The 21,049-nt window shown below is 35.6% G+C and overlaps 1 protein-coding gene across 2 annotated transcripts; it reads left to right on the plus strand.

Annotated features, from left to right (window-relative positions):
* The first annotated feature begins 120 nt into the window (after positions 1 to 120).
* LOC125240726 (collagen alpha-1(III) chain-like) lies at positions 121 to 20,999 on the plus strand. Of its 2 annotated transcripts, XM_048148761.1 has the most exons (10): positions 121 to 390; positions 580 to 785; positions 969 to 1,085; positions 2,587 to 2,821; positions 3,224 to 3,334; positions 3,559 to 3,630; positions 4,403 to 4,528; positions 5,497 to 5,642; positions 16,196 to 16,319; positions 20,892 to 20,999. In XM_048148761.1, exons 1-9 carry the CDS (start codon positions 293 to 295, stop codon positions 16,204 to 16,206), a joined length of 1,122 nt encoding a protein of 373 aa, XP_048004718.1. In that variant the 5' UTR covers positions 121 to 292; the 3' UTR covers positions 16,207 to 16,319; positions 20,892 to 20,999. The 2 variants fall into 2 exon arrangements, with proteins under 2 accessions (XP_048004718.1, XP_048004717.1); XM_048148760.1 differs by lacking the exons at positions 16,196 to 16,319; positions 20,892 to 20,999 and adding an exon at positions 6,311 to 6,650 and having other exon boundaries at positions 122 to 390.
* Positions 21,000 to 21,049: the final 50 nt, after the last annotated feature.

Raw genomic sequence — 21,049 nt, forward strand, 5'->3', positions numbered from 1 at the left:
TTTTTAAGACTGTCTGTGGGGAGTCATAGAGTACATTACCAACCTGACGCGTCAAATCAATGACGTGTCTAGGTAACGGATACGGATACAAGAGTGAATGATTACAAAATGGCGAACGGCCAAGCGTCGCGTCGCGTCCATTCACTCCTTCTCTGCAGCGGCGAGCCGATTAACCAGCCCTACAATTTTATTAGTCAATTTCTGCTTCATTTTAACACTAGTTGATACTAAATCTTAGGTATCATTTGTATTACCGATCAATATTTTATAAGATTTCACGTAAAATCTAACCATGGATGGGCCCGGGCGTGGATTTCGTGGCGGAGGACGTGGTGGCCCACCAGGAGGCCCGAATCAACGCGGCCGGGGTGGCTTCGACATGCGTGGACGGTAAGTATATTTCTGTACTTTAAACATGTTTAAGCAAAAGTAAATGTAGTGTATTATTTTTGTGAGACATTTGACTCTATTGTAATAGGTTAGGTCATTCAACTTTCACCGAATTACAAGAGTAACATTAATTATTATAATAATTTGTGTCTATTTTGCCATTGAATACATAAATAAATTATATTCCAGAGGAGGCGGAATGAGAGGACGCGGTGGACCTATGGGCGGACCACCTAGAGGCGGTCCGGCTATGCGCGGAGGACCGCGTGGTTTCCGTGGCGGCCCGATGCGCGGCGGCGGCGGTGACAGAGGAGGTCGCAATTTCTCTTCGGGACCCCAGGGCCCAGGGCCTCATCCTGTGCCTACTATTGAGACCAGAGGAGCTCCTCCACAAAGTATGTACTTTTATCGTTTTGTTAATTCTGACATGGAAAGTAGGCAATGGTCACATTACGCTATACAAAGTACTTTCCTTGCTTCTCCCCATAGTACTTATTGAGTGTCTTTCTAGAGTAATGTTTTAAAGTTTCCTAGCGCTTCATTAAACACTAACTGATATTTTCATGTTATCTGTGTAGGAGGAGGATTCAACAGAGGTGGACCCGGCGGAATGAGAGGAAGAGGTGGTCGAGGCCGTGGTGATTTTGGCCCCCGCAATGATCGCGGCGGTGGCAGAGGAGGAATGGGCATGAGAGGTAAATGGCTTAAATCCACATATTCGTGTCACCATGGCTCCTTGGGTACTTAATCATGCTGGCACATTTTCTATTTAATATTACATTGTATAATAATCCACCCTTTTTCACCATAAGATAAAACCAAATTTTGTTACTAAATGAGAATTTACAATGTTCTATTATTGTATAAGCCCTGTGCCAGATTGAGGTATCTTAACCTCCTAAGGCCCAAGGCGAAATTCTGCCCCTAGTCATTGCGAACCACGGTACTACCAGTAGTACTATTGTTTTATACTCGTTCAGGCCCAAACATTAGGAACACATTTTTTTAATGTTATTGTACTTGTATGCCACCAACAGCTTTGGGGCATATTTATTATCAGTTTATGATGCCTTTTAGGATAATCTGATTTTAATTAAAAAAGTCCTACAGGAAGGACCATGGGCTTATAAAAAAACGTAATTTATATTACGAAATTAAAAAAACTCACTTAAGATTTGTTTCTTTTTTAGTTTTATTGAATGAATACAATAAAATAATAGTCTTATTTAAATAATATAATGCACTAAAATCACTTTTAATCAGTCTTTAGTGGTTTACTAGACCCAAAAATTAAGATTTTACGCTCTTCTTGGACGAACGTTACTCCACTGCGAGCGTGAGATCGTCCTCTTGTAGGCGCTCCTTGACGACGTCCTGCAGAAGCTGCATGGCGAAATATCGGGTCCTGCCGTGGATAGGCTTTGGAATTAGTTCTGACAGAGAAATATCGACGTAGGAACTAGAGAAATCATACCAGGATCTTGTTTGTACAAAATTTGTTTCTATGAGTTTTATGTCGCAAAAGTCTGTTTCTTCATCTTCAGTTTCTATTTCTGATTCCCTAAGAGCGAATTATGTTTCTCTGTCATTTAATCCTACAACAATAAAAGCAATATGTGTCAGTTTTTGCAACCACCACAAACATTATTATTAAATTATATGTAGTTGTATAAACCCGAGGTACTACTCATAGGACTTAATATTTTTACATCCCGTATTCCGTAAAATATAAGCAAAATCAATGAAATTATTACTTAACTCCGTAAAATAAGTTATAAAAAAGAAGATAATTTAAAAATTAGTAAAAAATTACTCAAGATTACATAAATAAAATTGGATTTACTAACCTCTCCTTCACGGAATACCCATGTCGCCGTCTGTAACGTGTCAGTTTGACATTTTGTTTTTATTTTTCAAGCTTATAAGTGTGTTCACATTCAAACTAAAATACCCCTCTAGAAAATCGTATACGTCAGTTTAGATTGGTGCGCAATTTGAAATCAAAATGATGGCTTTTATAATAAGTCCTACTGGTAGGACCGTGGTACGCTATGACTATACAGTCGTTGAAGAAGCTGGGTCTGAATGACCAACTTAATTATTACTATAGGAAGGACCTTGGGCCTTAGGAGGTTAATATTGTTTGAGATTAATATTTTATGGTGAGTGTTTAATATTATGGTGTATTCTCTAAAGGAGGACGTGGAGGTAGAGGCCATGGCCCAGGTGGACCACCTGGTGGCCCAGGAGGCCCAGGCCCCCATGGCCTCAGTGCAGCTCCTGGAGGCCCTCCCATGCAGCAGAGATCTGCTCCAGCCCCACACCAAGCGCCTGGAGGGCCACCTCAAGGCCAACCTCAGGGAGGTGCACCTTTCAAAAGAGGTGCAGGACCACCACATGGAGGCCCTGGAGGACCCCCAAAACGTGGAAGGTAAAGACATATACATTAAAATATACACGGTGTAAAATTGAGGGTACTAGTCAAGCCTGTAGAGTGTATTAATGATTAAACTATTGAAAAATTGTACAAAACACTTGGCCGGTTTTTTTTTCTGAGAAATAATAAGTAATTTTTTTTCTGAAAGTAGGCGAAATCCAGAAAAGTTTATATGACATTTTACACTTCTAATATGCTGTTAAAATTATTCGGTTTCATCATGTTACACCGTGTATAAATGCATTATACATATAATTATACTGTTTTCTCACTTTAATAATTAATAAGTACTTTATAATAATTTACAAAGTCATACCTTTTCAATAATGGCAATAAAACCTCATGATGAACTTTCTGTAAGGTAACATCATTTCTCATAGTCTTGTGTTTTTGCAGATTTGATGGACCACGCGGAGGTGGTGGCGGCCGGCCAGCTCCACAAGGTGGTTATCAACAAGCACCAGTTTCTCATAATGCCCCACCTTCCAATGGATATGGACCACCATCGTACGTATTTTTTTACTAGTATATGGAGAATACCAAGTGTTTATAAAGGAAATCTTCTGAAAAATAATTATTTATCCAAATTATGATGATCCAGATATTCTTGATAGGAATGTGCCGTCTGATACATACATGACGCTTCTTTTATAACTGACGTATGTTGCTGTTACTGTTCATAGAAGTAATATTTCCCAACATTTCGTAACCAAGTTTTGTCATGTTTACAGGCATACAGGGTACCAACCTTATGAACAACCGCCTGCAGACCCTTACGCTCAACAGTCCTACAATGCGCCCAGGTGAATACACAATATATGTAACAAAACTAACTGATATTTTATTAGTTATTACCTAACTGTAGACAGTTAAAATGATGACCCAGAGTTCTTGCCGTCTTATACATACGAGGTGCGGTCCAAAAGTTTCCGGCCTAACAAAGAAAGGGCTTACATATCTTTACAATTTTATTTTTATTTTTTAATATAGTCTTCCTCTGTCACAACGCACTTTTCAAATCTCTTTATAAGCTTCTCCATCACCTAATAAAAATAATAAAGATTTTTGTCCTTAAAATCGCCCTAAACCGCACGGGTCACTTCGTCAAACGAAGATTTTTTTTTTCTACTTCAGTCTACCTTAAGTTTTTAGAACAAATAATAATCACTTGGGGTCACGTCTCGAATATAAGGTAGGTGCCGAATATTTTTGAAGACACATTTCGTTATAGCAACCTTGTAAAATGAAGCAGCGTGAACGGGGAAATTGTCGCGGAGATGCCCTTGTGCCTCTGCTAAGTTTTTAAAGACTATTCTGCATAATCTGCTATCGTAATTGGACAAAAAATATTGCGTAGCATCTGCTATTTACCGTAGTCTACCCTTCTTTTATGTAAATCGTTAGAATTTCGTGACAACCCTAGAATACCGTAGAACTCTTCCGCCATATTTGTCGGGCCGGAGACATTTGGACCGCACCTCGTAAATGCAGATAACCACTATACTGACATTATTTTGTATTACATTTATTTATTGAGTAGTGTTACATGTATTAAATATAAAAAATTTTTCCTAGTTCATACCAGAGTAACAGCTACTCTTCACCAGCAGCAGTCCAGCCCAACTCGGGGTATAGTTCAAGCAGTTATGGAACAAACTATGGCTATACAACAGGCCAAGGAGGCTATGACGATGGCTATGGGTAAGTCCATCCAAAATTACTCTTACAAAATCTATAAATGCTAATCATCATCAATTTGAAACTTAGGGGCCTTCTAAGACCATTTTCGCATGGCAGCATGGGGTGTGGTTGCTGCCCTCTCATTTACTCACTATCAAAATACACCCTGTAACTGTATTTGTAAAATGTGAATACAAGTGTCCTAGATAACCATCAGCGCAGAACCAAAAAGAAAGTTGAATTTTTCACACTAGGTTGAATAGGGAATATGCATGTTTTTTTTTTTTCATATGATTCTACTAGTTATTACCATTACTGAAAATAAATGTAACACATCCAAAATATAAACTAAGATACTAGAAAAAAATAATTAAAACCACTGTCATTTACAAACGCGGCCATTTTGGCGCGCTCGATCGAGTGAAATTTGACATCACACTTCTGGCCATGCACACGAGTGGGAGCGAGAAAAGAATAACTCTTACTCGCACCCACTTACAGACAAGACGTAACATGAAGTCACGTTGCATTTTGAGAATTTGTGCTAGAAGTTGGCCAAAGCCACTTTTTGAAAATTAAATTTCACTATAAATTATGACAAATTTCAAAAGTATTTTGTAAACGTAAATTTTTTAGAAATAAAGACTACAAATAAAAATATTTTGGCTATTTTGGAGTTACCTGCATATTCCCTATTACAGGTAGAGTGACAAGAGATAAGAAGCTATCTTGAAAAATTCATCTTTTAAAGGGATCTACAGTTAGTAATTACATCAAATTTTATTTTAAGTTAACTTAAAGGGATGAAATATTTTAACGGAAACAATTTGAATAAGAACATAAAATCAATTTTCCTTCAGGTTTAACTTCTTATTTTGTATGACTGGCACTCGTACATTAGATGTTTGCCTATGATGTGTCTGCAAGCATCATAGCCAAACATGAAATGCAAATCAAGGGAAATTTGACAGTTGAAATTGGTTGTCCAGGGGTGGTAACACAGGAGGAGCGGGCGACGCGGGCTACGGTGCCGCCGAGCCCGCTTACGGCGGCGCCGCCCCCGCCTACGACTCGTACTCTCAACCCTCGTACAATTCCTATCAGCAGCCACAGCCGCATTATGACAACAACTATGGTAAGTACTAAAATTATCGCTTCCAAAACTATTCACCGTAATAACTAATATATCCAAGTGGATAATCAGTATTATAATTTAATTTATACTTTGCGACATTATAATTGGCTTATGAAGCAAATATTTTAATGAAATTAATTTATGACAGTTTTCTGCTCTTAAATCAAATAAATTATACAAGGCTAAGTTAGCGAGAATAGCTTTATTTATTATATTTTGTATTAGGTAAAGTGGTTGGAAAAAGTAACAATATGCAGTGGCAACATAATGAAGTGACATATTAAGATGTTGTATTGTATGTCTTGAAAATAACCAATTATGGATCTGACTTCAAAAACACGTGTTTAATATTAGATAGATGTACACAAGTAGCATGAGAGAAATAATTTATTATTAACTGACCATAATTGATGTGTATTATAAGTAAATTGTAATTAGACGTACGTCTGTAACTGTGCAGTGGCATATTTTTTAAAATCAGTTATTGACAGATACATGAACTGTGTTTATTTGTATTATAGGTTCAAAGTTACCTAAATGTTATTTCAAAGCATTGCCTAAATCCTTCAGAACTGTTATAAAAAGTATTGCATCTAGATAATGTTATATATCAAAGAACAAATATTTTATTCATGTCTAAAGCTTCTATTTAATTGTTTGCATTACAGGAAGTTGGTGAACTCTTTGAATATCAAACTGGTTAGTTTGAGGTCAATAAGCATAATACTTTAAAAAGTAGCTGTATCATTTTAACTTACGGAGATACATTTTATACATACTTTAAGGTAAAAATTAATTTAAGGATAGTATAATTTTAATGCAAACAATTGATACCGGTCTTGAAATGAAAATAATGAAACAAAATCAATTCATATTTTTGCGGAGATGCAAAGAGAAACAATGTTGTGATGTGTGATGTTTATTTTATTTTTATGACCATGGTGAGTAGGTGTCAATGTTTTAGAAATTAAGAAACTGAGTCGAAATAAATTGAAATGATGAACTACATATTGTGTATACTTTATTTTAAATGTTTATGACTAGATAAAAATAGTCTCGTTTTTAATACGTTCGATCATGGTATGACAGTGCACTTCTGTATGTGTAGCAGGACTAGACTCAGTGAGGAATAACTAAGTTCCAAGCCATTAAAGATAACATGAATTATAATTTAGGCATATGTTAAAATTATATTGATATATTGTGTATGTAAATTCATATGCCTGTAACAGATTTCACACTGCCAGGTAACAAAGTAAACAGAAATCCAAGCTATGCAACATATGCTATAGTGGATTGACAAAATATCACAGTCCATAATATATTTATTTTAAGAGGTTATTTCCATACATATTGTAGTTAAAAGTATCATATTGATTATCTTATAGCCACATAAAGACCGTTACTCAATTTCCAGTAACAATACACGGTTATGAGAGTTATTTGATTACTGAAATCAATTGTTAGTAAGGTAATGCGCTAACTGGTCTACTACAGGGCCGTAGCTGGATGCCCCCCATTGTGGGGCAAAACCCCATTGCCCTACTTGAAGAATCACCATCGCCGTTAATTTATTTAATCGAATGACGATGTAGTCAAATAGGCAAAATGAAAAATCCACCCTCATCTCATGGCATTAAGGTGGCTCGCTTTCCATACAAAAAACATCTACCATTTATTTAGTCACCGCACACTACAACTAAATAAAAATATGCGCATACATCTACTATACATTATCCATCGTCGCAGTATTGAACGAAATACATTGTTTCATACAGAAATCATGGACAAATCCATGTGAATTTTTTATTAATTTTACGAAAATGTGTGTGCCAAATTTTGTGTACAGACACAGAGCCGTCATATTTCGCGCATTTTTAGTTGACATTGTCATCAGTGACACTTGGCTCTTGACAAGTAATTATTTAAAGATATTGGTTTACTTAACTCAAGCAGACTCAGAAATAATGACGCATTTTGTCAATAAAGATACATATCGTGTATTTCGACACTGCTAGTGTAAATCGAAATGGCGTCTCGGTCAAATGCATTGACTATGAAACAGGAGATCTCGAGTTCGATTCCGGGCTCTTTTTTAATAATTTGATTTTTTTTTGGATTTATCAAGTTTTATTTTTATTTTTTAATAGAATAAATATTCTATTAAAAAAGTCTCTTACTATACAATACAATACAATACAAATCCACTTTATACTATATTTCTTTCCTATTTTTTATTTTCATACAAAAATACATTACAATCTTTATTATGCCTTTGTTGATAAAATAAAATATTACACGTCAGGTCAGGTACATAGGTCATAGTGTGGCATAGTATTAGTATTAGTAATGTGCTGACTTCCTTACATTTACTGAGCTAGTTGACCTATGTTATTGTTGTGTGAATGTTTTTCTTCAACAACTAAATAGTTATATATATGAATATGTATGTAGGTATGTGGGTAGCTTTTGCACATTGTAATTTTTCCTCAGTCACCCGCTGAGCTCAGAGACCACGAACGCTGTAGTGTTCGAAACGTCGGGATAAATTGTAAATTCATTATACACGATTTAATCCGTTTTCATAGTTTTTATTTCATGAGTAACTATCGCGGTAACTGAAGACAATATTAACTAAATGGTTACAAATAATAATTATCATCAATATAATCTGATCCAGGCAGGCAATTATGGTCGCGCGATAAATGATAAAACATCTGGCCGTCCCTATAATCGCACTTACTAATAGTGCGACAGGGACGGCCTGATATTTTATCGTCTATCGCGCGACCATGCTTCCCGTGCTGTACTAGCTTTAGCCCGCGGCTTCGCTTGCGTTAGAAAGAGACAAAAGTAGCATATGTCACTCTCCATCCCTTCAACTATCTCCACTTAAAAAACATGTCAATCCGTCGCTCCGTTTGGCCGTGAAAGACGGACAAACAAACAAACACAAATTATCTTTGGTGAAACAACGAATTCTTCCACTTCAGATTATAGAGTAACCAGCTTTTCCCATTTATAATAAACTAGCTTTTGACCGCGGCTTCGCTCGCGTAAGAAAGAGACAAAAAGTAGCCTATGTCACTCTCCATCCCTTCAACTAAATCCCCTTAAATAATCACGTCAATTCGTCGCTCCGGTTTTGCCGTGAAAGACGGACAAACAAACAGACACACACCCTTTCCCATTTGTAATATTAGTATGGATTTGACATTATTATTTATATTTAAATAATTATATATGTATAGCCCAATTTCGTCGGTAACAGCGTGTTATGTAATGGCGTCGTTGGGGAACAATCGTCTGTCACGCTGTGAAGGTCTGAAGGTGCGTTCGATTCCCAGGATTATATAAACTTTTTGTATTTTTTTGGATATAAATTTCGTTTTTTTTATTGACTGAGCAAGAATGGAGAGCCGAAGGTATCAATTTTGTCTTAGAGAACATATTGATTTTTTTATTGTCATTTTGATTTTCTATTTATTAAGTTGAGATATAAAACACAACTTTTAATACCCTCGCTAAATATAATATTTTATCGAAATCACTCCTTAGATAAAAAAAGTCCACTTGAGTTTTTAAAGCATTACGTTACTCAGTTAACTATTGCATTTTCATTTACTAATTTAAGATTTCAAAAGCGATTTGAATACCCTTGCTCCATCAAAAATAAACAATTAAAAAAAAATCATTCGGATCGTAGTTTAGAAACTAAAATTTATCTATACTTTTTGGATTTTTTTTAAAATATCAGATTAGGATAATTATGTTAGAAATTCTGAGTTCGACGAACAAAAAATAGTGTCACATAGTGTTGTGTTCCTGCCGGTGAGTAAGGCTGCCAGAGCTCAACGAGGGTGCGGAGTGCTGACGACGGGAGGACTTACGGAACTAATTTGTTCCGTCTATTGTCCTTTGAGTCGTCGGCAACCCAAACCCTCCTTTGAACTTGTACACTCCTTTTTGCTGTGCATACGCAGCAAAGGGGAGTGTACAAGTTTCTAATGGGGCGGCAACGCGTAAGCGACACTCTTCGAGTTGCAGGCGTCCATAGGTTACGGTGACCGCTTTCCATCAGGCGGACCGTATGCTTGTTTGCCACCGACGTAGTATTAAAAAAAAAAAGAGAAAAAGTCCTGGATTCGAACCCAGTACTTCCATGCAAATCATGCGATGGCACGTATTTACCGCAAGGCTATTTAAACAAGCTGTCGCCGCGTGAAATTATCGACTAGAAGGAATACAAAAACACTGTTTGTATGTATGAGTGGTACTTAAAAATAGTGTAAAATAGTAAATTTATTTACATTAAGGGGATTAACGTTACAATGAGAAGTTGAATGTTTGTTGTAATAGGTTAATTTTAATATTAAATGTTCGCGAAGCATAATTGAAAGTATATAAATGCCTGTACGACTCCACAAAAAAAATAAGACTGGTAATTTGCAGATTAACGCCATCTAACGCAGCCTGATCTTCGGGTAACCTAGGCGAGCCACCTTAAGTTCGCCTTTTGTACATGAAGTTTGTCTTTTGTGCAATAAAGTTTAAATAAATAAAAATTATTATTCACAATCCATCGCTTTAAATAATGTAGCACTACATTTTTGCACAGTGTTACACTCTACCTGTAATTACAGCTTATGTCCTACCTTAAATTCAAATCCGGCTACGGCCCTGTAACAATATCCACACAGAGTACTTGGAACGAGCGCCCATTAGGCGGAGGTACCCGAGGCAGTGGATGTGTTAAATAATAAATCCGAATGAAAAGTCAGTGGCATATATTTTAAGTCATCATTTCTCTCATAAACATAATATGGGTGAACCAACTTTTCTTGCCTGTTATTGCCATGGTTACGATCTCCTGAGTCACGCTGGTTTTATGCAAAATTATGCAAGCATGCATGTAGTTGATGTTTGTAGGTGGCAAATTAAGGAAAGGGCTTGTTCACACTTTGAAAAATGCATGTTTGCATAATTTTGTATAAAACCAGCGTGACTCAGGAGACCGTTGAAAAAGTTGATTCACCCATATAACTAAAAACTGGTAGTACCTAAGTAATTAGTAACAAGTAGTGAGAGTAAAGCTATTTATGAAAACGTGAAAGTTTTCGGAAACAATCTTTCATGATCAACTATTGAACTGTGGTCTTGACTATTAGAGTTGTTTGTACAAAATGTACAAATACCCGGGAGTTGCCGAGTGCATAATCATTTATATTCAAGAATAAAGAATTAAGTGACCGGTTTACATTCAAAGATTAGATTTTTATTAAGGTCTCAATTAAACTCATAGAAATTAGAACATACCTATAATATAAGTACATAACATATAAAGAGATCTAATCTGACAGCAAACCTACAATTATGATCAATTTATCATACTTGTTAAATTTTGCTATTGATTTAATTAAAGCTAAGATGGCAATATACAGAATGATTCAAGCAAACTGGATGTGAGGATGCAAATAATAGAAGTCAAGATAATATTGTTCTTAAGAAACACAAAGTACATTAAAAACTAATTTTGTTAGTATCCAAGAGACCCTTTGCTAATCTTTAAAATCGGCTTTGTTATTCCTAGGAAATAGTTATTTGTTTTACAAGGGGGCAAAGTTGTTGTTTAACCGCACGGGCCAATATTGAAACCCGAGCAAGCGAAAGATTCCATTATTGAACCGCGAGCGTAGCGAGTGGTTCAAAATGTGGAATCTTGAGCGTTGCGAGGGTATCAAGGCACGAAGTTTAAACAAACTTTGCCACCGAGTGAAACACAAAATTTTTCACCACACCAACACTATGAAAATATCTTATACTTTTAAACGAGCAATTCTTGTATATTTATTTATTTATTTATTTATTTATTTATATATATATTTATTTACACTGACGATCTCGGAAACCGCTCTAACGATTTCGCAGAAATTTGTTATGTGGGGGTTTTTGGGGGTGAAAAATCGGTCTAACTTATCCTTAGGTCCCGGAAAACGCGAATTTTCGAGTTTTCATGCGTTTTTCTTCGCGCGCCATCTCGTGTGCAGCAGCAGCTGTTAAGACAGAATTCTTTCGGTCGATGTAAGTACTATTTATTGCAAACACTAGATGGCGACACAGGTCAAGGCTAAAACGAATAAAAAATACACTATTTGAGTTTTTGTGGCGAAATGCGCGCCATCTCGTGTGGAGTAGTTGTGTTGTTAAGGCTGAGAATTCTTTCGCTCGATGTAGGTACTATTCATTTTTGAACTAGATGGCGACACATGTCAAGGATACGAAACAGAACCGAGCGAAGCTCGGTTGCCCAGATATTGAACTGAATAAATAAAATACTTCAATTTATTTAACGTGTATGATTCAAAATCATCATTTATACATGAATTCCAACACCCAGCTTTAGACATCAAGTTAAAATTTGTATGAAATTACTTTGCACTCTTGTGGATAAAACGCAATTTTGCTATCTGTTTTCGAATAGCAAAGAAAGCCTTTATCAGTTGGTGTGGTGAAAATATTATTATTTAGCTATTTGTTTTACTTGCCAATATCAGCTTCCTACAACATAGGTTGTGATATACTCCCTGGCATAATTAGGATTAACTGAATGGTCGTTACATGCCTACAAACTAAAAAAAGAGGAAAAGCTCTCAAACTTACTTAATGGCAATGTCTTTACTATTTTCTGAGGATCAGAGTTAAATCATTGATGAACGCTTTTAAATATCAGCAATAGAGCCGATCAAGTCCAGGCCCCGTAGCCGAATGGCATTTCTGCGAAACGCCTACGCCGCAGAAAGGTAGTCGCTCTGTCGCGCCAATACGCAAGAGCGATAGATATAGATAGCTACGAAAGAGATATTATCGTGAGCGTTTGTACATTCGGCTACGCACACTGTTCATATTATAGGGACAAATAATCTACCAGGGAAAATTGCTCCACATTGCCACTAATACATACGTAATTAGACTTACATCTAAGATCCTAATTTACACGAAATATTGACAGTAAGTCAATGAATATTAAAGCACGAGGTAAAGTTAATTCTAAATATTCTAAGAGCATTAAATTTATAAACGGCCAACCAATTCTTATAGGTATAAGTATCTGTAATAGTATACAATTGTCGAATCTTTGGCCTAGGCAGTATTGACGACGTAAAGATTTAAATGGGCTAATGAATTATCACTTTGAGCAGAGAGGAACAAGACCTGACCACAAACATTTTATTCATATGATGTTTATCACTTTTATCAGGTAAATGAAACCAGGGAAGGGAATACTACCGCTACAAAATTCAGCTTTAACAATATTGTCGTACCTGTACAAGCTCTATATTTTCAAACACCTACAGCGTTCTTTGAATGAGAGTTTTATCATCGGCGACTTCTAAGTTTAATATTTTTGTTGCAAGTTTAGCTCGCTTTTAGTAGTCGTGTTCGGTATCATTTTCAACTAGATCTAAGATTTACATGTAGATTTACTGTAAATTTGCATTGATTCAATGATTCCCCGTAAAGACAATCCATCTGGCTTTATATACCCGGGACACTAGTTTTTGGGGACTAGTTCGTTCAGTAACTAGGTATCGAAATCGATTCTTTATTTTATGCGTGAAGTCGAATTTAAAATAAAAAAATTGTTATTATTTCGAAATGGTGCCGTAAATGATTTCGCCATCCACGATCTATGTGAAAACGATACCAAACTTGGTCTAGTATCAACATTTTTGGTGAGTCCACTTTATTATAATATTTCATTCATGCAACGCCGTTTTTCTCGAGATACAGGTATGACTAATATTTTTAAGAATCTATAATGAAATAAAAATAACGGTAAGTAATTTATTTAAAAATGTGATGCAAAACGCATTACCAAGTTGCAGTGGAATTCGGTGGACTAATAAAGTGTAGGTAACTATCATAATTTCAGAATATTACGTGCATTTCTAATCTTTAATAGCCCGTTTAAGTAATTTTCATTATATGTACAATCACGATGTCCACCGCAAATCCTTTTTTACAGACATTTAATAGGTTCAATGTACTTAATTGCTAAAGGTTTTTTCATAAAGGCGCAACAAGGTTTCTCATGTTATATATACGAAAGGACAAGCCACATTCGTAAGCTCTACAAACATTTTGAAGAATTATATAAACAACACTATTGAAATACCGATTGACAAACAGGTAACAATTTCGACTTTTTTAGGTTAAGGATATGAATTTAGTTGATAAGTTAATAAAATAAAAATGAACACATGCGTTTGCATTATGTAGAAACTAAGACTATTTATTCGTTTCGAATAAAGCGCACGATGAATAGATTAATAACACAAACATTTTATGTCATACAGTATGGAAAAACCAATAAGTTTAGACAACTTGAGAATCTACTTTTACGTAGTAATATTAAATTTAGAATAAAATTGGTCTTTAAATTTTTTAAGTAGTGTTAAGTTGGAAACACAAAGTCTTATTTCGGATTCGGACGCACTCCTTAAGAAGTACTCTGTTCATTTCATTCAAGTTTGCAGTTAGAAAAACTGGCAGTTATTTATGAGCAAATCCCATCCATAGGTCATCAGTTGACGGGACCAGGATTGTGGTTCTATCTATACTTACGATATGTAGGTATAATCCTTTTAATAACACGTAAAGTCATAGTAACTGCATAATCTTTACAAGACATGAAAGCAATTATTAATTAGGCGATACAGGCCTTTACCTACTTTCTGATCTTAAACTAAAACATAACATGAGAACATAACCATTTTGATTGTGGAAAACAGTGAAGTGGTCATATCCTCATGACGTGAACACACACGAATGTTGTTCAGTTGAAACTTCGTAATTACAGTAGCTAATCAATAATAAAGGCAAGTTTTTATTTAAGTTGGTTCTGGTATACTGTCATTAATATTGCAGAAAAACTGGCCTACTAATGGAGGTTGCAATGAATTGGATCAATTAAACAATTTAAATAGGGAGTTATAATTATAGGTATTCTAAATATACGTGTTAATGAGCATTCTACTCCCAATACTCCCATATTAGACAGACTAGCACGCGTAGCTAGTTAGCCTGAAGAATGTTTATGAACATTATATTTCAACAAATATATGTTAACCAAAGAATCGGGGTGTTTTCAATTTCGTTATTATTGTAAGTAGTGTAAATAATAATATATAGAGGATCAGACTAAAATGAAGTACCTATCCAAAATACACTATAATTAATTTTAGTTTTATACACAATAGAAGGTTTATAAGGTACCTTTTAGAAAAGTACCGATTCTTATACAGTTTATAGCACAACTGAACCAACATGCATAATTTTGACACGTTACTTTTAATTTTTTCAGAAAAGGCTAATAATTTGGTTTCTGTTATATAATTAATTGCTAAAAACACTGAAGAACTAACTGTGATCCATTACGTTATTGCAAATAAATATAAACATTTTATCCAATAGAATTAGATAATACAATTTTGTACTGACTCACTTTTGCACCAGCATAGTTCAGTGAAGATTAGTTTGAATAATAGTACGTTACACGTTCTTTAAAAATGTATTTTTATAGTTACCCTAGAGCCAAGTGTGCTACAAAAATGAAGTAACAACAAATTTGTTCGTGTATTTGCCTTGACTCGGTTTTGCACCAGGGGGCCGATTTTTGAATCTCTCTTTCACTAAAATACCGGTTGAAAACGGTGACTTGCCTATTATTTTCAGTGACAATTTTCTGAATTCGAACGCGTGAGACTCAAAAATCGGCCCCCAGACTATACATCGTCAGTCATTAACTACGAAAATAAGCCTGGTTTAAGTGATTGATATCTATATTTATGGGCATGGAATTCCGTACTTTAAATGACTTGCGGATTTAAGTCTAAGAAAAAAAAATGGGAAAAATAACAGGTCATATTTTACAGTTTTCGGCATGAAATGATGAAAAATGTATAAACAGAACCAACATAATTTGTAAGGCAGTTTTGTAGCAGCATTCATGGAGTAATATTCTGCGTTTAGCATTTTTGTGTAAATTTCTATCTCATCAAATTATTTACTTTTAACCGAGGAACCAATATTGACTCAGTTGTGCTACTAACTGTATATTCTATTTATTTTTACAAAATGAATAAGTACACCATATGTATACTTACGTGTAACGTTAGTCATTCAAAACTTCAAACTGACGTATTTTGCCATCTCACAAAAATAAATTATAATCCGTTCCCTTTAGTCCGGTCCTCTATTTGCAAGAGGACTGGTTGCACCAACCAAATTTAGCAGACACAAACTGTATTGAAATACGAAATCTCCCATACATGAATTTAGCGAACGGCGACTTGGTGCAACCGTCTCTTACACTCCGACCTCGCTAAGTTATCACCGTCCAGTCAGTTACAATATGTAAATTCATATATCAAACGAGATTATTTTCTTAGCACCTTGTTTGAAAGCTTAACGTGGTCTGACTATGAGTCAATTTTCTCAAGGCTTACACTCATTTAGATGCCTTTAAAAATTAACGTTATTATTTCTTGCAGGTATACGATGATGAGAAAGTATGGTTATTACATACTTGATATATGAGGACGTGCCCTATATATCTTGACATACCTACCGTCCTTTGATAACTGCCCTGTCGAGTTGGAAGATGATTATGCGGAGGTAAATATGCAATCATTTTCTATAAGGTAGTACAAACATTGTTTTTAATCACTGACCACAAAAACGCACACTATGGCAATCTAGTTGATTTTTCGATTTGCTACCAGATTTACCTTTACGAGCCGACGAAGACTAAAGCTAGGAACACACTACGCGGACGTCCGTCGTGAATCGACCGCGGACGGGAATCTGGACAATGGAAATAGACATAACCGTGCAAACTATCGGTCGACGGACGTGGACGTGGCCTTGAGCGCATGGACGTCCGTTCGAAATCTGGCTCGCTGGATGTTTTGTTCCGTGCACACTGATCGGTCGCGGTCGCGGTCGATTTACGACGGACGTCCGCGTAGTATGTTCCTAGCTTCACTCCACTTGATATAATGGCATTATGCAATATGTCTAGCATATAGAATACTATATTATATTTCCTAGCTTCATTCTTAGCGATTTGTTTACATGTTGTAGCTGGGCTCCACGTCACAGCCTTGCACGGATATTTAAAGTAGGGAGGTTTAAAAATCCCCTACTGGCAACACTCCTCAGTTCCCCGATCCATACCGTGTATCCCGATATTCATTCTGTGCTTCCGTGCTCATAGCCTTCGCACGTCACACGATTTTATTTAAAAAAAAATAAAAACTGTTAGCTGGTTGTTATCAACCATGTCGAAACGAAAAATGTGTGAAGAAAATGACGACATCAGGAGGAAGATTAAATTACTGGAATTACAATTACTACGAAATTCCAAGCGACAAAGAATCATGATTCATTCTGATCACGAAAATGAAGGTGAGTTTGTCAATAACCTACCCTCAAAAAATATTTTTTTCTTTTTATATGTTACGATAACCTCAACATTTTAAAATGGAGGATTATAGGACAGCGTCAAAACTAATAACCAAAAATTGTTTTATGGCATCTATTGATTTGAAAGACGCATATTTTTTAATCCCTGTACATGAACATTACCAACGGTTTCTTCGGTTTAAATATAACAATAAGTTATATAAATTTAATGTGAAGTATATTAAATTGGTTTATGTACTGTTTTCACTTAACTGTTTAAACCTGTTATAGAAAACTTGAGATCGAATGGTTACATGTCAGTTATCTATCTAGACGATATACTTTGCTTTGGTAGAACTTACTTAGAATGGCAGGAGAATGTAACTTTTACTAAAAATATGCTTGAAAATCTTGGGTTCATAATTAATGTTGAGAAAAGCTGTTTGGCACCAAAACAGCAATGCAAATTCTTAGGATTTATATTTGATTCAGTGAACATGACACTTAGTCTCCCGGAGAATAAGAAAGCTAAAATACTAGAACAATCAATTAAGTTTAAATCACTTACAAAATGCAAGTTACGCGACTTTGCCGCGTTTATCGGACTCCTGACATCCGCCTGCCCAGCCGTCCAATATGGATGGCTGTACACTAAACAATTTGAAAGACATAAATATCTTTGCCTTTTAGAAAACTCAAATTACGATCAAGAAATCTCGTTGCCTAGTAAATTTAAAGATGATTTTAATTGGTGGATTGACAATGTAGGGTCCAACAATCCCTTTAGATTTAACAAATTTAAATTGGAGATCTTTTCAGACGCTTCTTTAAGCGGATTTGGAGCATTTTGTAATAGTCAGGAAGTTTACGGTTTTTGGAAAGATAATGAAAAAGACATGCATATTAATAGCCTAGAATTAATAGCTGCCTTTTTAGGTTTAAAGACATTTGCAAAACACGTGTCAAATTGTGAATTGTTACTAAGGATTGATAATGTTACTGCCATTTCTTGTATTAATCGCATGGGCAGTATTCAATACCCACATTTAAATAGCATATGTCGCGACATCTGGCAATGGTGTGAAGACAGAAAAATAATACTATTTGCGTCTTATATAAATACTCATGAAAATATAGAGGCAGACCATCTTTCGCGCAAAAAATTTACTGATACAGAATGGGAGTTATCTGATGATGCTTTTCAAGTGATTGTAAATACCTACGGCTATCCTACAATAGATTTGTTCGCTAGCCGAAGCAACGCTAAGTGCCGCCGGTATGTGTCGTGGAAGAACGACCCAGACGCCTGGGCAGTAGACGCATTTACAATCACGTGGAATAATACCTTCTTCTACGCATTTCCACCTTTTTCCATCATATTAAAAATCTTACAGAAAATTATATTAGATAAAGCCGTAGGAATTTTGGTTGTGCCATATTGGCCTACTCAGCCCTGGTTTCCAATTTTGAGAAAAATTGCCACGTCGAGTTTCATACATTTTGAACCAAATCCTAACTTGTTAAAATCTCCTTTCAGATTGTCCCACAACTTGAACAAGACGCTTACATTGGTTGCCGTGAAATTGTCCGGAAATCGTTATCACAGAAATTATTGAACGATACGTCCATAGAGATTATAATGTCATCCCTTTCAGAAAATACTTACAAGCAATATGACAGTTGTTTAAAGAATTGGTTAATTTACTCTAATAATCATTGTATAAATTATTTGAAGCCGTCTGTTACCGATGTTATAAATTTTTTAGCATTTATTTATGAAAATGGTGCTCAATATGGTACAATAAATTCGCATAAGTCTGCGATTTCTTTGTTGTTAGGTCCGGCATATCTAGAAGACGAGCGAATTAAAAGATTCATGAAAGGTGTATTTCGTCTAAGACCGACTGCCCCTAAATATGATTTAACTTGGGACCCTGGTATTGTTCTTCGTTATTTATCAAATAAAGGGCCGAATGATTCACTTGATTTAGAAAATTTATCAAAAAAGTTGTCAACATTATTGGCACTTGTAACCGCACATAGAGTGCAAACTTTGACCTTGATTAAATTAAATAATGTTAGTATTATAGATAGGATGTATGTATTATAGTTAGTATTATAGTTAGTATTATTATTAATTAGGATACCAGATCTAATAAAAACATCCCGCTTAAATTCAACACAACCTTTATTAAAATTGCCATTTTTTGATCAAAATCCAAATATATGTCCAGCGAGATGTTTGATTTCTTACATTAACAAAACCAGGTCTCTGCGGTCAGGTGATCATGACAATTTATTCATTAGTTACAGAAGACCTCACTCGAAATTATCATCCCAGCGACTAAGCCATTGGATTAAGGACACACTAAAACAGAGTGGTTTAGATACCACCATATTCGGTGCACACAGCACCCGGCACGCGGCTACATCCAGAGCCAACTCGCTCGGCATAAACTTAGATGTGATTCGAAAAACGGCGGGTTGGACTCCGTCCTCCTCCGTGTTTGCTAAATTCTATAATAGGGAAATTGCAGTCGACCACAAAAATCAATTTGCTCAAGCAGTTCTGTCTTGTACTTCATACACTAATTAAAATTGTTTAATAATGCTAAATATAAATAAGATACCTAGTTTATTTTTTCGTTTCGAAATAAAATGTTGAAATATTTTTTCTTTTTTGTATTAATATTATTTCTCTCAACATCTACAACATGTAAACAAATCGCTAAGAATGAAGCTAGGAAATATAATTAATGATCAAACGAACTTACCTGTACGTGAAGTTCGATCATAATTATATGAGTAGCTTCATTCGACGCGATTATTAATAACCCTCCCAATAAATTCCCACCCCATACAAATCTACGTCTTAAAAAAAAGGCTTTTAACGAATATGAATATCGGGATACACGGTATGGATCGGGGAACTGAGGAGTGTTGCCAGTAGGGGATTTTTAAACCTCCCTACTTTAAATATCCGTGCAAGGCTGTGACGTGGAGCCCAGCTACAACATGTAAACAAATCGCGTCGAATGAAGCTACTCATATAATTATGATCGAACTTCACGTACAGGTAAGTTCGTTTGATCATTAAATATATTTGCAAACAACGCACAGTGATCTAGAGATCATCACAGAGAGTGTCGATGAAGACCAACGATATCGTTGTTGATCGTTACTTCACCATCATTTTGATTAAAGTACTAGTATCAATTTAGGGATGAAAATACGGATAAGCTAGAAATAGTTATTTGTTATACAAGGGGGCAAAGTTGTATTTTAACGCCGAGTGTGGAATTGCAAAACGAGCAAGTGAAAGGAGTCTATAGTTGAACCACGAGCGAAGCGAGTGGTTCGAGAATAGAATCCTGAACTTGCGAGTTTTTGTAACACACGAGAAGTAAAATACATTTGCACCCGAGTGTAACACAAAACTTTTCCCCTCACTATAGCGAGGAAACTACAACGCAAAAAATGCGTTTATCACTCCTTCCAGTAGTTCCACAGGCGGTAAATCATCTTTATTACTAGATTCTCCTACTTTTATCAATTTTAAAGCAGTTAATTTGACTTTATTCAAGGACAAATTACTTTACCCACTAGTGGATAAAATGCGTTTTTACCCGCTGGTATTAAAGGACAAAACACGTGTTTCCGAGCTAGTGAGGGGAAAAAGAAATAATATAACACGGTGCGTTATTGATTGTGGATAAGCTAAGTCTAGCCATATTTCGCAGATGTTTGGAATGTTGTGACCATAACATATTTTTCTTTTTGCAGGTAATTTCAACATTTGAGAAAGCAGGGCTTCGAAGATTCCCAATTCTTTGATACGAATACATGTCATTGTAAATGTTTAAAATATACATAATTATGTTATAATTGATATTACTGATTTTTATTTTTTACCCGTCGCCTTATATCTCTCAAGAAGGACG

Source organism: Leguminivora glycinivorella, chromosome Z (assembly GCF_023078275.1).
Source record: "Leguminivora glycinivorella isolate SPB_JAAS2020 chromosome Z, LegGlyc_1.1, whole genome shotgun sequence".
NCBI lineage: Eukaryota > Metazoa > Arthropoda > Insecta > Lepidoptera > Tortricidae > Leguminivora > Leguminivora glycinivorella.

Bases quoted from the DNA above. Each gene is read 5' to 3' on its own strand.
- LOC125240726 (XM_048148761.1), top strand. From the start codon at position 293: ATGGATGGGCCCGGGCGTGGATTTCGTGGCGGAGGACGTGGTGGCCCA. The intron at 786-968 runs GTATGTACTTTT...TTATCTGTGTAG, and splicing joins CAGAGGAGCTCCTCCACAAA to GAGGAGGATTCAACAGAGGT. The intron at 3,335-3,558 runs GTACGTATTTTT...TCATGTTTACAG, and splicing joins AATGGATATGGACCACCATC to GCATACAGGGTACCAACCTT.